Source organism: Macrobrachium rosenbergii, chromosome 15 (assembly GCF_040412425.1).
Source record: "Macrobrachium rosenbergii isolate ZJJX-2024 chromosome 15, ASM4041242v1, whole genome shotgun sequence".
In the NCBI taxonomy this organism is placed as follows: Eukaryota; Metazoa; Arthropoda; class Malacostraca; order Decapoda; family Palaemonidae; genus Macrobrachium; species Macrobrachium rosenbergii.
In genome coordinates this window covers 57,314,298-57,331,797 of record NC_089755.1, presented here as the reverse complement: position 1 = coordinate 57,331,797, position 17,500 = coordinate 57,314,298, and the positions used below count along the sequence as shown (strand labels likewise).

The 17,500-nt window shown below is 37.6% G+C and overlaps 4 protein-coding genes across 8 annotated transcripts in view; 3 read left to right on the top strand and 1 right to left on the bottom strand.

Annotated features, from left to right (window-relative positions):
- Positions 1-1,976, top strand: part of LOC136846786 (uncharacterized) — a 7,651-nt gene extending 5,675 nt beyond the window's left edge. Inside the window, exon 3 of one of the 2 annotated variants that reach the window (XM_067118029.1) lies at positions 1,701-1,976. In XM_067118029.1, the coding sequence (XP_066974130.1) occupies positions 1,701-1,786 (86 nt within the window). In that variant the 3' untranslated portion in view covers positions 1,787-1,976. Of the gene's footprint in view, positions 1-805 lie in introns of both variants that reach the window. The other variant, XM_067118030.1, reaches the window with a different exon arrangement.
- The window catches only part of LOC136846792 (uncharacterized), a 205,656-nt gene that overhangs the window by 181,284 nt on the left and 6,872 nt on the right, over positions 1-17,500 (top strand). The gene's annotated exons all lie outside the window — the stretch shown is intronic.
- On the top strand, positions 4,139-6,560 carry LOC136846826 (uncharacterized). Its single transcript, XM_067118095.1, has 2 exons — positions 4,139-4,156; positions 5,631-6,560. The coding sequence occupies exons 1-2, from the start codon at positions 4,139-4,141 to the stop codon at positions 6,558-6,560; spliced, it is 948 nt and encodes a 315-aa protein (XP_066974196.1).
- On the bottom strand, positions 9,123-12,381 carry LOC136846785 (secreted protein C-like). Of its 2 annotated transcripts, XM_067118028.1 has the most exons (3): positions 12,261-12,381; positions 10,459-10,593; positions 9,123-10,383 (listed from the first exon to the last, which is right to left on the bottom strand). In XM_067118028.1, the coding sequence occupies exons 1-3, from the start codon at positions 12,270-12,272 to the stop codon at positions 9,304-9,306; spliced, it is 1,227 nt and encodes a 408-aa protein (XP_066974129.1). In that variant the 5' UTR covers positions 12,273-12,381; the 3' UTR covers positions 9,123-9,303. The 2 variants fall into 2 exon arrangements, with proteins under 2 accessions (XP_066974129.1, XP_066974128.1); XM_067118027.1 differs by having other exon boundaries at positions 9,123-10,593.

Below are 17,500 nucleotides of genomic sequence, written 5' to 3'. Positions count from 1 at the left end.
GTAAGTTTGTAACTTTCCAAGCGATGCTCGTCACTCGTGCTCTGACCTTTGCAAGGCGTTTTTACTCGTCGCGCTCTTTGCACTTGAACGCACATTACACTCATCATCACAATCTTTTCCTTCTTCTTCTTCTTCTTCTTCTTCTTCTTCTTCTTCTTCTTCTTCTTCTTCTTCTTCTTCTTCATCATCATTTCTGCTGAGAGATCTATTCTTACGAGATATCAAATTATAGTAAGAAATTATTTCATCCATACTTTTGTAGCTTTTAAGAAATAAAGACGTTCCATTAGTAAGAAGATAATTTGGGTAAAAATCACGATGTTCAGTTCACGTAAGGAGTAACTGAAGTATTTCTTCTGTATTTGGAAAATACGAATAGGTAATACTCTCTCATGCTAAAACTATGCATTTTTGGACACATGGCCAGACTTTTGTATGTGAATAACCATATGCCAGACTTTTTTTATATATATATATATATATATATATATATATATATATATATATATATATATATATATATATATATATATATATATTTATATTTATATTTATGTTTATATATATATATATATATATATATATATATATATATATATATATATTCAGATTATTCAGGCATAGGCCTATATACTTTTTAAGAAACACTTGATATTCCATCATGAACTACAGCTTTAATCCCTGGAATTCGCGATTCTCAGAGGTAATCGACCTTTGTTGTTCCAGCGCTCACGAAGCCACTTATCTCATCTGCAGTAACGCAAGATATTTTTATCTAGTTATTTTTATCTTTGTTAATTTCCAGATTTTCGTGTCCTTGTACGCTGCAGTGGAATGCGGCTTGCCGCAGGGCTATTCCTTACCCACTCCAGGATCCTCTGGAGGTGGAATCGTCAGTGGAGGAGGTGGAATTATCAGTGGAGGAGGCGGAAGCATCAGTGGGGGTATCGTGAGTGGAGGTTACTTCGACCAATCCCCTTATGTGGGACCTCCTGCTCTTCCTTTTCCTCCCGCTCCTCTTCCCAGCATTGGAACTGACTTATCCAACAGGAAAATCTTCATAACTGGAGCTAAAAGGTTAACAGTCTTCCCGGACGGCATCGCCGCCACCTCCTGCGGCGACGGGCAGGTCCTGCACGTCGACGGGAGGTGCGTCACTCCTCAAGTCATGCGCAACATCTACGTCTACGACGTCCCTGAGCAGCCCCGTCCCGTCGGACCTCGGCCTACCATTCCCCTACCGAAGGTAGAGCACAATATCCTGTTCGTGCGTCTCCCAGAGGGCGGCGGCGCCCTGGAGCCGATTGTGATACCCCCACCCCAGCAGAAGAACATCGTGTACGTCCTGAACAAGGGAACCGCAGTCGATGGGCAGAAGGTCATCAACGTACCAGCACCACCCAAGACCCAGCCTGAGGTCTACTTCGTCAATTACGGCGACGGCCAGAACCCGACTCTTCCAGGGGGCGTGGACCTCCAGACGGCTCTCAACAGCGCTGTCCATCAAGGAATCGGGCAGGTCATTGGAGGTGGTATCTCTGGCGACACTGTCTCTGGAGGTGGTGTCTCTGGTGGCATCATTTCAGGAGGTGGCATTTCTTCTGACTTTGGTGTTTCTGGAGGATCCTCAGTAGGCGGAAGCATCATTTCTGGAGGATCTTTCGGTGGAGGCATCATCTCTGGAGGCTCTATCTCTGGAGGAAGCATCTCTGGAGGCTCTGTCACTGGAGGAAGCATCTCTGGAGGCATCTCATCTACACCATCTGGTCTCTACTCCCCTCCCTAAACAATGAGGACTGGCCACAGTAGACAAATGTTCCAATCTCTTTGTTTAGTGTTATGAAATAAGATCGCACATTGCCTGACTTCTAACCTATAAGAGTTTCAATGAGTGACAAGTTATGTCGTTATTGTACGAAGAGCATTTAATATATCATCACTAGATTTATTATTTATGAAATACATTATATTACAAATCGCTTCGTTTCTATGTAAAATAAGTCTAATCCTTCGGGCCAGACCTAGGAGAGCTGTTAATCAGCTCAGTGGTCTGGTAAAACTAAGGTATACTTAACTTTTTCTATGTATATCCTCAATTGTTGTTAGTAACTTTAACATGTCTACGAATACTTTTCTTTTGTATTTTACGTCTCTCTTCTTCCAAAACTTCTTTTATATACTGCATAAAACTGCTCACGTCTAAACCTAAGCATTTGAGAATGAGAATCTGTGTAAAAATTTAAAACATTTTTTACCAAATTCCGGTCACCTCGTTCCTTGTCAAATGCAAAATCTTCCTGTATTCAAAATTGCTCACAAGAGACGCAGGTAATCTATGCGGAATTGCAGCTTGCTACAACGATCACTGACGAGTTTATTCGGCGAGTAAATGATGAGTGAGTTATGCCTACGCAGCTGAATAAAAGCAAACTCTAATCTGGAAAGACTGAGTTTTGCGTTAATCAGTCGTTTCTCGATCAAAACAACACGTACCTTCAGGCTTCAAGGATGAAAAGATAAAATTCTTTTTACCAGTGTCTATGCACAAAAGAAAACAAGAAAATTACTTGATTTCCTCAGGATAAAAAATTAATTTGTAATCCAGTGACTACGTACGATGCAACTAAATACTTGAAGTCTCAAAAGTTAAAATAGTTTCGTATGACAGTACTTGTGTATAAAAACAAATAACCAAAAACATACATTTCACTAGAGAAAGAATAATTTTGTATACAAGCGATTGCAGCAAATTTATAGACAACTTCCTAACTCTTACGACGAATGCATTCTTGTCCAGCGAATACCAGTGATAACCAATATAGAATTCTCCTTTAAATCCTCCAAAGGAATTTCAGATCTGAAATCTAGAATTTCGAAGTTGGAGAGAGAGAGAGAGAGAGAGAGAGAGAGAGAGAGAGAGAGAGGGAGAGAGAGAGAGAGAGAGAGAGAGAGAGAGAGAGAGAGATAAGGAGTAAAATTCTTCCTCTCACCCTCAGCTCCCATTATCCAATTAGCCTCCCCTCTCTCTCTCTCTCTCTCTCTCTCTCTCTCTCTCTCTCTCTCTCTCTCTTTCTTCTTCTTCTTCTTCTTCTGCATGACAAGAGACGAAACTTCACTGAAGGTCCCCAAGTGAATCTTGTCTCTTTTTCTATTTTTTTTTTTATTTAACCTCTGCCATCGTTCCCACCACTTTCATTGTCTTGATCATCATCGTATATCTCCTCGTTCGCTCTTATAATGGAGTTTCCCTCCGTCACTCCCTGTACGGAGTTCACCTTTCGTAGGATATAATGAGAGCCTAAGCCGATAGACGCCAGGCCTCCTTTGTACCTTTCCGTAATCCTCAGTGATTGGGAACAAGGCCTGGCGGTCATCATTATCATCATTATAATTTTTATCATCACCAAAAATGTATTTTATATGTTATATATAGATATATATATAAATATATATATATATATATATATATATATATATATATATATATGTATATATATATACTGTATATATATAAATATATATATACATATATATATATATATATATATATATATATATATATATATATATATATATATATATATACATATATATATATGTATATATATATATATATATATATATATATATATATATATATATATATATATATATATATATATAACATAATGAGAGACAACGCAGTCTTGAAACCACGGGGATAATTCCACATCCTGATGGCCATTGTCGAATTTGTTGAAGACTAGACTAAGCATATCCATTCACCGCCTACCTGGTGGATGGGCGAAGCCTCATCACATATTACGTTTACGCAACGAAATGTTTTAGGATCCTCATCTGTGATTTTCTCGGTTCCGGCATCGGCGACTTCATTTTACTCTATAAATACCAAAACTATCAAACTTAGGTACTAAATAACACTAGGAAAAATTAGGAAGGGTTATAAAATATACACTTGTCTCTTTCACCTTTCTCCGATGCTTTGAGGAAATGTTTTTTTTCCGAAACCCAGGTCAAGGACTCTAAATCTCTTAGTGGTGGAAATAACGTGAGACTAGGAGGAGGAGGAGGAGGAGGCGCTGTATATATACATAGTTGCTGTGGCATCGCTATCTCACATCGCGTCTTCCTCTCCGCCATGAAGCTTACGGTGCTGGTGAGTGCCTCAGCTCTGCCTTCCTGTCTCTGTGTCTACCTGTTTCAGTGTCGGTGTCTTCAAAGACTCGAAATCCCGTGACTCCATAGCTCTTGGACTTCTGTCTACGGCGAGTGCACAGACTTACCAAACTGTTATTGCGTCTGACGATGGATTAAGGATAGCCTAGACCGACGGCTGCCAGTGACTAGGACTATAGAGTCCTTTGTATCCTTGAGGCTTGGGTGAATGACCCTCCTCGACGCGTAACTAGACCCATTCATACATTTGATACACTCATACATTCAAGACCTTAGCTGAAAAAAGCGATTCAGGGCGAAAAAAACAAGGTTTGACAATTATTTTGGAATATCGGTCTAGACGTAGTATGAACCTTGTCGGCTCACAGTATCTTATAATAGCTGTTAACGAAGCTACGTGGAGACTGAGAGATTCTTCAAGGATTGCAACAAAAACTTTGGTCTTTCATTTGATTCCTAAGCTGTTAAATTACCCGCATTTATCGGCAGATGGTTATGAATATGTGCAGAGAAAGAAAGTAAAATTGCCAGTACCTTGAGTCACGATCATATGTACAAGCGACAGACCTGCAAAAGCTGTCTGCGCATAAAACGGCAAGAAGAGGAACCAAAGAGAAATGTTTGTTCATTGGGGGTGGAAGGATGAGGGAAAGGTCAGCCGGGAGAACATGCTCGTCTGGAAAGAGCCGGTAAAAATTATAAAGACGAAGAAGATAAAAGGTGTCAGAGAAGAATCTCTCATTCGGTAGCCTCTAACCCTTCTGGTAAGTAGGTAACGTTCCAAGCGATGCTCGTCACTCGTGCCCTGACATTTGCAAGGCGTTTTCACGTGTCGCGCTCTTTGCACTTGAACGCACATTAGACGCATCATCACAATCTTTTCCTTCTTCTTCTTCTTCTTCTTCTTCATTTCTGCTGAGAGATACATTCTTACGAGATAACAAATTATAGCAAGAAATTATTTCATCCATACTTTTGTAGCTTTTAAGAAATAACGTCGTTCCACTTTGAAGAAGATAATTTGGGTAAAAATCACGATGTTGAGTTCACGTAAGGAGTAACCGAAGTATTTCTTCTGTATTTGGAAAATACGAATAGGTAATACTCTATCATGCTAAAACTATGCATCTTTGGACACATGGCCAGACTTTTGTATGTGAATAATCATATGCCAGACATTTAATATATATATATATATATATATATATATATATATATATATATATATATATATATATATATATATATATATATATATATATATATATATGTATATATATATATATTCAGATTATTCAGGCATAGGCCTATATGCTTTTTAAGAGACACTTCATATTCCATCATGAACTACAGCTTTAATCCCTGGAATTCGCGATTCTCAGAGGTAATCGACCTTCATTGTTCCAGCAAGATATTTTTAGCTAGTTATTTTTATCTTTGTCTATTATTTCCAGATTTTCGTGTCCTTGTACGCTGCAGTGGAATGCGGCTTGCTGCAGGGCTATTCCTTGCCCACTCCAGGACCCTCTGGAGGTGGAATCGTCAGTGGAGGAGGTGGAATTATCAGTGGAGGAGGCGGAAGCATCAGTGGGGGTATCGTGAGTGGAGGTTACTTCAACGAATCCACTATTGAGGCACCTGGTTTTGGTCACATAAGCGGTGACTTATCCAACACGGTCATCGACCATTCTTTTGCAGCTGTACAGGATGTACCCATCTCGGACGGCATCGCCGCCACCTCCTGCGGCGACGGGCAGGTCCTGCATGTCGACGGGAGGTGCGTCACTCCTCAAGTCATGCGCAACATCTACGTCTACGACGTCCCTGAGCAGCCCCGTCCCGTCGGACCTCGGCCTAACATTCCCCTACCGAAGGTCGAGCACAATATCCTGTTCGTGCGTCTCCCAGAGGGCGGCGGCGCCCTGGAGCCGATTGTGATACCCCCATCCCAGCAGAGGAACATCGTGTACGTCCTGAACAAGGGAACCGCAGTCGGTGGGCAGAAGCTCATCAACGTCCCAGCACCACCCAAAAGCCAGCCTGAGGTCTACTTCGTCAATTACGGCGACGGCCAGAACCCGACTCTTCCAGGGGGCGCGGACCTCCAGACGGCTCTCAACAGCGCTGTCCATCAAGGAATCGGGCAGGTCATCGGAGGTGGATTGGGCGGTGGCATTGTCTCTGGAGGTGGTGTCTCTGGTGGCATCATTTCAGGAGGTGGCATTTCTTCTGATTTTGGTGTTTCTGGAGGCTCCTCAGTAGGCGGAGGCATCATTTCTGGAGGATCTGTCGGTGGAGGCATCATCTCTGGAGGCTCCATCTCTGGAGGAAGTATCTCTGGAGGCATCTCATCTACACCATCGGGTCTCTACTCCCCTCCCTAAACAGTGAGGCCTGACCAGAGTAGACAAGGTTCCAATCTCTTTGTTTAGTGTTGTGAAATAAAACCGCACATTGCCTGACTTCTAACCTAAAAGAGTTTCAATGAGTGACAAGTTATGTCGTTATTGTACGAAGAGCATTTAATATATTATCACTAGAGTTATTATTTATGAAATACATTATATTACAAGTCGCTTCGTATATATGTGCATCCTCAATTGTTGTTAGTAACTTCAACATGTCTACGAATACTTGTCTTTTGTATTTTACGTCTCTCTTCTTCAAAAACTTCTTTTATATACTGCATGAAACTGCTCACGGCTAAACCTAAGCATTTGAGAATGAGAATCACGGATAAAATGATTGACTTTCTCAACCATTCTTGTCTAGAATAAGTGATTACTGGACATCTAAAATGGTCACATACAGAGTCCAGAGCATTATAAGGAAAACTCAGTCCCACAGCATATGATTGCAAGATGCTTTTAGCGTAAAGGAACTGGATTCAATACCGTTACATCCTTTTACTCGTTTTATTTATCCATTCAGACGAAACATAATTGAAAGTAAAATGCCGCAGGTTCCGCCAGACTGCTGTTATGTCCCACTTTGCATTTTTATGGCGCCATTGAAAATCCAAGAGACTTTACCTTAATCTTTGATTCTTACCTTAATAAACCTCCCTTTTCAGAGTCCTGCAACGGGACGGGCAACTTAACGCCCTTATTTGCAGGTCTAATAAAGACCAGGGCAATCAAGGCTGTTGCAATTTTCTAAGTACTGAATTTTGAGATGGGGTTGCTAGTCCGGGTCCTGTGTCCTTTCGGATGGTTACGGAAGCTTTTGTGCCATGGGCGTAGGGTATTCACTATTGGTCACCCATTCATGTGCTGACCGGGAAGCAATTTCTTTTCTTGTGTCTGTGAAGATATTACCCTTTAATCTCCAGTGGTATGGAAGTTGCCCATTCTTTCAGCCCTCAAATGAAAACATACATTAAAACAAGAAGCATCCAGGGTGCATCCACACTGCAGTGAAATATGTTTGCAACAAGTTGGCTACTAGTCGACGACTTTCTGGTAGTCGTGACCACGCTAATTACAGTCGCTGACTTGTTTTCAGCCTGTTTGTGATATGTTTGCAATAAGTTGCCGACTTGTGTTTATGACAAGTTTTAGGTGAATGATGAAATAAGCGCCAAGATCCCCAAGACGGAACGAGACGGAAAAATTCTCGCTTTTTGTCACCATTTCGACCCTGACTTCCCAGCCTAAGGGGATGTATTTCTGTGCTCTATCCGAATGCGTACATATTCGTAATGAGATCGTAACTCACGACTTATATGATTATTCCCCCGTTACTCGCCTTGTACCGTGAGAGTTACCTGGGCTCCCCCGGTACTTAAGTCTGTGATTAGAGAAAGGTCGCTTTCTCCTTGAAGCTTGGATGGTTTTCTGTTTCGAAATAATGGAATGCGTGTTTGTATTCACAACTAGATTATAGTCGAAATTCCACCGGTAAGTTTTTCATCTGCACATATCAACAAAACGTGAAAGAAAGCCAGAGTTCTCATGAGAGAGAGAGAGAGAGAGAGAGAGAGAGAGAGAGAGAGAGAGAGAGAGAGAGAGAGAGTGAGAGAGAGAGAGCTGACTTTATTTCTGCGAAGTGCGTAGTGTAAAAAGTCACAAGTACATTCAGTGAAGAAACTGATCAAGACAAAAATTACTGCAATCCCAGATTTATTTTTCTTGGTGTCACAAATATTCGGAACAAACAAAAACAATGAAATGTTATAAAGCTTTTCCCTCCTAATCTTTGATGAATAGAGGAATGAAGAGAGAAATTAATCATTATATTTTGTACATATTTTTCCATGTAGGCAAAGCAGGGAAAACCTGGATATCGAAACTAAAATGAAGACTACGCCTATATTCGCAAATACAATGAAAAATTCTGGTCAGACATTTAAAGATTAAATTATTATTATTATTATTATTATTATTATTATTATTACTATTATTATTACTATTATTATTACTATTATTATTATTATTATTATTATTATTATTATTATTATTATTATTATTATTATTATTATTAAAGTCTGGCTTTCGAGCCTGTTATCACACATTTATTACCTTTTTTACAAATTTGCTGCAGTAACCAAGAACTCAACCCTCTTCTGTCATCCAGGCTTGAATCCGAACTTTTATACCTGAATCGCATTGATGGAGCAAACAATTTGCTTTATTTCTTCTGTGCCAAACTGAAATCCCAAATTCGTTTTTTATGATTTGACATTACATGACGCGATAAAAACAAACATATAATTTATGAGATTAAATCCTTTACCATAAGAATTAAAATCAAATCAACAAAGCAAAGAAGCTTCAGCGAGGGCTTGGTAAATAGACCAGATTACTTTCCTCACTGTTGCACAGCAAGAAACCATACTTTTAAATGTCTTACAGTCCATTCATACTTAGGAGAATTTTATTATGCGTGTGTAAGGCACCTGACTATGGATTAAAACTGCTTTACCATAGGAAGAAGTAAACTCTAAATTATTTTTGAAATATTGTATTTAGCAACACCCAGTGACAGCACCAGTCTCTTAGACTGTTTGCATCGTCAAAACTGCTTCTTGTGTTCATTTTGTGGGATTCCTGGTCGTCTTTTACCAGCTAGACTGAGTCTTAGGATTTCCGATCATAGCATCAGAAACCAATTCCAAGGATCTTTACTTTAGTAAGAAAAGCCCAAGTCACTTCCACTGGAAGTGATGATGGACTGGTTTGCGTCACCAGGGAAGCCAATGCTTGAAGTTCCGAAACTGCCTGAGCCGCTGCCAAATCCAGTGGATGATCCTCCACTGCTGAGGCCACCGAAGGACTGGTCAACAAATCCGCTTGACGATTGCCCGCTGCTGAAGCTGCTTCCAGACTGTCCAGAAAATCCACCCAATCCTTGCCCGCTGCTGAAGCTACTTCCAGACAGTCCAGAAAATCCACCCAATCCTTGCCCGCTGCTGAAGCTACTTGATCCTCCAAATCCACTGGACGACTGCCCCCCAAATCCACTTTGACTGGATCCACCGAAAGACTGGCCACCAAATCCACTTCCTCCGCTTCCTCTTGATCCACTGATGACCTGTCCAGTCCCCTGTGATGCAGAGCTGAGGGCAGTCTGCAGATCGACGCCTCCGGGGAGGCTGGGATTCTCCCCTGGTCTGTAATTAACGAAGAATACCTCTGGGTTCGTACGGGGCTGGTCAGGGAAGGTGATCACTTTCTGTCCTTGCTCAGTCTGTTTCTTCAGAAGGTAAACAATGTTGTTCTGTTGTGCTGGTGGAACGATGATAGGATCATTAGCACCATTATCCTCTGGCAGATGAACAAACAGGATGTTATTGTCAACTTTTGGTGGGGGGATGGGTGGGGTTGGGCCAGTGACTCTTGGCAGGTTGGGGATTCTGTAAGAGTAGTAGTTGCGTCTGACCTCTGGGACCACGCACCGACCATCGACGTGGCGGACCTCTCCAGGTTGGCACGAACCTGAAGAACCAAAGCTGCTTGAACCAAAGCTGCTTGAACCAAAGCTGCTGGATCTTTGGCCAAACGAGGAGGAACCAAAGCCACTAGACCCTTGTCCAAGAGAGGAGGAACCGAAGCTGCTTGACCCTTGTCCAAGAGAGGAGGAACCGAAGCTACTTGACCCTTGTCCAATTGAGGAGGAACCAAAGCTACTTGACCCTCGTCCAAATGAGGAACCGAAGCTACTTGATCCTTGTCCAGTGAATGAGGAGCCTCCAAAACTGCCAATTCCAGCTTGAGAAGAGGAAACGAAGTTGTTTGATGATCCCCGGGGCGTGGAAAAGACACTTCCTCCTCCGAGCAAGCCGGAAGAAGATCCAGATAAGGAGGATGAGGACGACACTAAGCCTCCAACGCCAACGGACGTCGAGCTTTGTGGTAGGCCGTAGCCGTAGCTTTGCAGCTGGGCGGCCTCTGCTACCACCAGCAGGGAGATAAGAGCCTGGAAATTTAAGACAGTTGTTAATTTTAGTTGGTTAGCTTTAAATAACTGTCTACTAAAATGCATCTCTATAAATGTCCCCTGGGGAACTTTGTGTTCAAGGTTCTGGTGTAAACTGAAAGTAATTTTAAATGTAAACAGGGCTTGAGTGTTAGTAATAAATACCTCATTCGTCACCTTTCACACGAGCAATTTTTATAATTTTCAAATCTCTGTTAGATTCCTCATTTGAATATAATTACTATCGAGGTAGGCTAAGCAGGATTGTTAGTTCAGTGATATCGAAATTCAATGTAAACAAACTTTTTCTTTGTCACATTGTCGTTTCCTGCTCCTTCTTTCAAGAAACAATATCATGGGTCGATCATATTGGTAATCAGATCATAATTTACATTAATTACAACATGGGTAATCATAATTCAGCACTCATCGTGACGTGAGGTATGAAACAGATTCTGTTGCTTAGTTCGAATTTTAAAAAATCATATCAAATTATGAAATATGCCGTATGGGACAATTCAACTCCATTCAGTTGTAAGAAAGAGGGAAAGCAACAACTAAAACATAAATAACAAAAAAAAAACATTCAAGCATAAATCGTACTTCCACCGCGCATGCGCTGATTTGAAGTTGCCTGAGGAACGATAACGTTTATCATTAAAACACACGCACATGCATATTCAGAAAACTGTCGTACATTACGGAAGGTAAACAGCGAGTCTCCACAAAGAAACATAGAAATTCTGAAATGTGAACAAAAGAAAGAGGATAATTTGGAAAGTGGGTCTTTAGTCCAGGGACCTGTTTCCGGCGTAGCGAAACTTGAGCAAGAAGAGAGTGTAAAGAAGTCAAGGTGGAATTAATGAGGTGTTTGGTAGCCTGCACTAAAAACTAGAAAGAAATTCGTGACGTTATGTTTTTCAGTTAGACCATACAGCAATTCAAAATTACTCGTATTACACTTTGCGTAAAAATTAACGTTTCTCGCATATAGCATATGTATGTATGTATTTATGTATGCATGTATGTATTAACCTTCACACGCATACATATACGCATAAACTACATGTAAACAATGTGCTCAAACACCGTATTATATGTTATATTCTCCTAGCGTTTTTTTTTTTTTTTTTTTGAGTTTAGTTCCACGTCTGCAATTAGCATCGTTTGCACTTATATATGGAGTTAATATCTGGTAGATTTACTTCCAAAATTTATATAACGTCTAAAAGTTACTGGCAGTGATCAAAATCAAGTCTTTGGAACACCAATCCGTCAAGCGAACCCATTTCTACTCAGCGACAAGAATCAATACGCAAGGCACCAAAAATTCTTCAAAATACTCCAAGAGCTGCATTGAATATTTCTTGAAACGGAATAAAGAACGGAACATCATTCACTCTTATAAAAAATCAGAACTTTGGAATAGCAGGAGCTGACAGACATGAACAAAAATGGCCCAGACATTCCTGGAACACCTGAGATCTGAAAGAATGACTTCGCAGAATGATACAGATCTGGTTAATATTCACGCCAGTTAAAGCAAAGTCTTTGGAATACCAGACTATCAGCCATCCATATAAGTTAATGACCCACAGACCCGTGAACACGAACAACAGACACAGACATTCCAAAGACCCAGACGCTGGGCTGGAAGAAGAACTCACCAGGAGCTTCATTGCGGCACTGAAGATGGTCTTCCAGGCGCCCCTCGGGTATATATAAGCCCCAAATCCCGATCACCTTCGACGGTATTATTGATTACAAGAACATGCCGCCTTCTTTATCCTTGGTCCTCATAGTTGCTGGATCATACCGTAAGTTACTGGTAGGACGCCTCTATCAGGTTACCTCACTCTCGGGGTGTAGGGTTTCGCTGTGGGAGGATCCCACAGTGTTCATGGAAGGGATTTTCCAGTCTCCTCTGGTAAATGGGTGTCTGAGGGACTCGCACTGTTTATTTCTTTGTGTTAAGTTTATTCTTTTGTTCATATCTCTGAGCACATGTTAATCCTTGGGCATGTATTTATCCCTTTTTTTTTTTGTATTCGTTTGAGCATATGAATTGAACTGAGTATAGAATTTAGGCCAAACACTGGTACCAATGAGGTCATTCAGCGCTGAAACGGAAATTGACAGTAAAAGTCTGAAAGGTGTAACGAAAGGAAAACCTCGCAGTTGCACTATCAATTAGTTTTTAGGAGAGGTAGGAAAGCAAGATGGAAGAAAAAGACTATGAAAGGAGGTACAGTGAAAGGAACGAAAAAAAGTTGCAGCTAGGGGCCGAAGGCACGCTGCAAAGAACCTTAAGCAATGCCTACAGTGCACCGCATGAGGTGGTGCACTGACGGCACGTGTTTCTTCCCTTGTTTATTTCTGGGGGGATATGTTTCATTCCTTTGTTTACATATTCGAGCGTGTTTATTGCCTTGTTTGTTTTTGGAGGGATATGTTCATTCCTTTGTTTATTTCTATTAGCATATGAGCATGTGTTAATTCCTTTCAGCATATTTTTATTTCATTGTTTATTTGTTTACTTCTCCACTCATTTTGAGTTCGATTTGTGAGGGCTCTCTCTCTCTCTCTCTCTCTCTCTCTCTCTCTCTCTCTCTCTCTCTCTCTCTCTCTCTCTCTCTCATCTACGGAACAGAAAGATGGCTTGTCCTTGTCAGCCTTAATTATGCAGGTAATTCAATATATTTTTTTTTTGTTGCGTAACATAATTCGAATCTATGCCGTGTTTTTATATAATGGAATCAGCTTAGAAAGAGAGAGAGAGAGAGAGAGAGAGAGAGAGAGAGAGAGAGAGAGAGAGAGAGAGAGAGAGAGAGAGAGAGAATAATTCTGATATACACAGACTTCATTCTACAGTGGTAGGCCTCTGCAGATAATATTCGCACTTCATAAGAAACTATTGAGAATTTCCATTTCTAAAACCATACGTTCTTTATTATTTTGTTGATATTTTTATTGTTATTCATTAATATTTATATGTTTACCATTTTATTGTTATTCATTAATATTTATATGTTTACCATCATAACTATGTTTATTATCAGGCGTCTAACTTTGACTAGCATTGGATTTGGGAGTTGATATTAAATGATACGCGAAATATGAGAAACCAGTTGTGTTCAACGTATTGACAAAATCGGTCAAATAAAGAGAATCTTGGCTTTTGGATTACTCTCTCTCTCTCTCTCTCTCTCTCTCTCTCTCTCTCTCTCTCTCTCTCTCTCTCTCTCATATATATATATATATATATATATATATATATATATATATATATATATATATATATATATATATATGCATACATATAAATATATATATATATACACTGTATATATATATAAATTTCTCTTAAGAAATTTTCACTGAACGCCAATGCATACGGAAGGGGGAACACTTAAATTATAAGACAATATTTTCCTGAGTCTCTATATTTCTTCTTATCTCCAGTGTTAAAAATGACAGGGAAAGTGAAAATTAATTCTGTGCTGTCCCATTTAATCACTGACAACAGCTGTTTCAGCCAGTAACTCGTGGCTGTCTTCAGAACTATGTTAGTTTTATTATGGAACTAAACTCTAACATATAGATGAGCCCCCCAAAAAAAAAAAAAGACTAAAGATTAAAAACAAGAGTCCGTAAAATGAAGACTTAGCTGGACAATTTTCCCAGAAATGAAAATTTTTGTAGTGCTTAATACCGTTTTATCAAATTGCTGTTTTTGCAATTTTTTAAGTCATTGTTAGCAGCTAATGACTTTTGAAAAAAAAATAGTACAAAATAACAATTTAATGAAAAGGTATTAGGCACTACTCCAAAATTTTCATTTCTGGGAAAATTGTCCTGCTCAGTTTTTCATTTTACGGACTCTTGTTTTTAATCTTTAGTCTCTTTTTATCATTTTTATTTTATTTTATTTATTTATTTATTTTTCTTTTTTTGTTATTTTGCCTATTAGGCGCTGTAACATTTCCAAATGCTTTTACTAAGATATTTGAAAAAGTCTGGGAAGATCCCTCCTTTGGAAGCTGTGTGGAAGAATAGCACAGCAATTTCTATAGTATCCCCTAAAGTCATAGAAAACGAGAGAATGGGAAGCTGTGAATACGAGCCTTAACTATTTGCAGAATAAATTTTTTATTTATGAGCACTAAAACATTTAAATTTATTACTTAATATATCATACATTTTATTGATTTGAAAAAATGTTATGGTAATCTAAGATTGTGCGTTTAGGTATAATAATGAAATGAATTATGCTCGACTGTATATGTGTGTATATATATACATATATATATATATATATATATATATATATATATATATATATATATATATATATATATATATATATATATATATATATATGTGTGTGTGTGTGTGTGTGTGTGTGTGTAATTTTTTTTTTCTTATTTGCAGATGTTAGCACCTGGGAATACACTGTAGATATTATGTTACTTATTATGCAAGTTATTATGATTAGAGACATTTCTGAACAACCTTGAGTCTGAGTTTGTGTGTGAGTGTGTGTCTGTGGGTGTGCGTGTGTGTGTGTGCGTGTGTGTGTGTGCGTGTGTGTGTGTGAGTGTATGTTTCCAAGTGCAAAAGTCTTTTTGCTATGCATTACTTCTAATAGTTCTTGTGGTTTTATATATATATATATATATATATATATATATATATATATATATATATATAGTATATATATATATATATATATATATATATATATATATATATATATATAATACATGTATACATTATACAATATATATATATATATGCATGTGCAAAAATATGTCTGTGTATGTATGTATATACTGTATATATATATATATATATATATATATATATATATATATATATATATATATATATATATATATATACACATACATACATATATATATAAATTCTGCATCAGCAATAACCATATTTACTATGATAATATAATTGGTATTCCAAGGGGTACTAATAATAACTAAAAATTACCCATTCATATCTACGTTTTATGAATCTAAATGGTCGCGTAATTATCGTATTAAGAAGTAGACTTAATTATAAGTATACAATTAGTTTTACACAGATGTTTTGGTATCAGTGAACAACAGAGATATGCTAATTCATGTTAATTCAGTATATCCCAGAGTAATTGAAGTTTCTGCTACTAAAAATGACTCTTATAAAACAGGATCCTTTTCAGATACCGATATTCAAAATAAAGTTTTTGGGTGAGAAGAAGGTTTTAAATTTTGAAATACTTTATATGACTTATAGAGTAATATTTGCCTAAGTAATTGTATGCAAAGATGAAGATTTCATTTCTACTTGTCAATAAATCTTATAGATTACATTAATTGATAATAAATTTCCAAAATGTTGCTCATAAACTTCACCAACAAATTTGATTTCGAGAAGTCACCTGCCGTCCACAATTACAATTTCAGTCATAAGGTAGAATGTTTGATTAAATTTTTTATATATAAAACTTTGTATTCCTGTACTCTTGTTTATCTTTTGTTTATGTGTGAATATGATTGTGTATTTGTACGACTATCTTAGTTAACATGATCCTTACTGTTTTTGTTATGAAGTATATTCAATCCTGAACACTAGCAAAATAGTGGTGACTATGATAGTTGAAGTTAATTATGAATATTATTTATCTTCGGATAATAATTTGTTATTATTATTATTATTATTATTATTATTATTATTATTATTATTATTATTATTATTATTATTATTATTATTATTATTATTATTATCATTATTATTATTATACGCTGTTTCATCCATCAAAATATGAACATTGGACAATTATTGACTAATACTGATGTGCAGGAAAAGCGAATCATTAGAAGAATTGAGAAAACTCAGCATAAAATCAGTTCGCAAAATGCAGCCATTTTATTCAACAAAATATTATTATTATTATTATTATTATTATTATTATTATTATTATTATTATTATTATTATTATTATTATTATTATTATTATTATATACATATATGTTTATATATATACATATATATACTTATATGTATATATATATATATATATATATATATATATATATATATATATATATATATATGTATATATATATATATATATATATATATATATATATATATATATATATATATATATATATATATATATATAAAATATATAAATGTGCGTCTGAGTAAAGCGCTTAAATACATTTCATTCTACCTCCTTTATAATATATGCAGAAAATTTGCCCAAAAAGATGTCACTTTTACACAGTGCCTAAAAATCACGCATGATATATTCTTTGTATATTACTGATTTGCACATCATTGCCATATTCTTATGTAAAAAAAAGAATATTACTTCTGACTCCTCTGTACATTTACCTCCTTAAAATTCCTGACATTAAAACTCGCAGGAAATTTTCGGACGAAAATGGAAGAAGAAGAAGAAGAAGAAGAAGAAGAAGAAGAAGAAGAAGAAGAAGAAGAAGAAGAAGAAGAAGAAGACACACGACCAAAGATAGTTGCAAGAGAAGGAATTACATCCTTGCTCTGTAATGTAAAAAAAAAAATAATAAAAAATAAAAATTAGAATGTATAACTGCTGTAAATAACGAAAACGATCGTTTGTGGAGAGAAGAATTTACAAATTTCTATTTTTTTTTTTAAATATTCGTGTCATTGCCGCAAGTAGTAACTAATTCCCTCCCCCTTTCCTCCTGCTATCCCAGCCCCCGCCCCCCCCAACCACCCTTCCCTCCCCTCCCCCGTCTTAGTTTTCTCTAATCAATCTGACTGACGAGAAGGTGACGCAGACTCCATTATCAGCTGAATGACGGAGCCGAATTGTGATAGCTAACCCCTGGTGTTGCAACGCTAGGTTATTTGTCAGGTC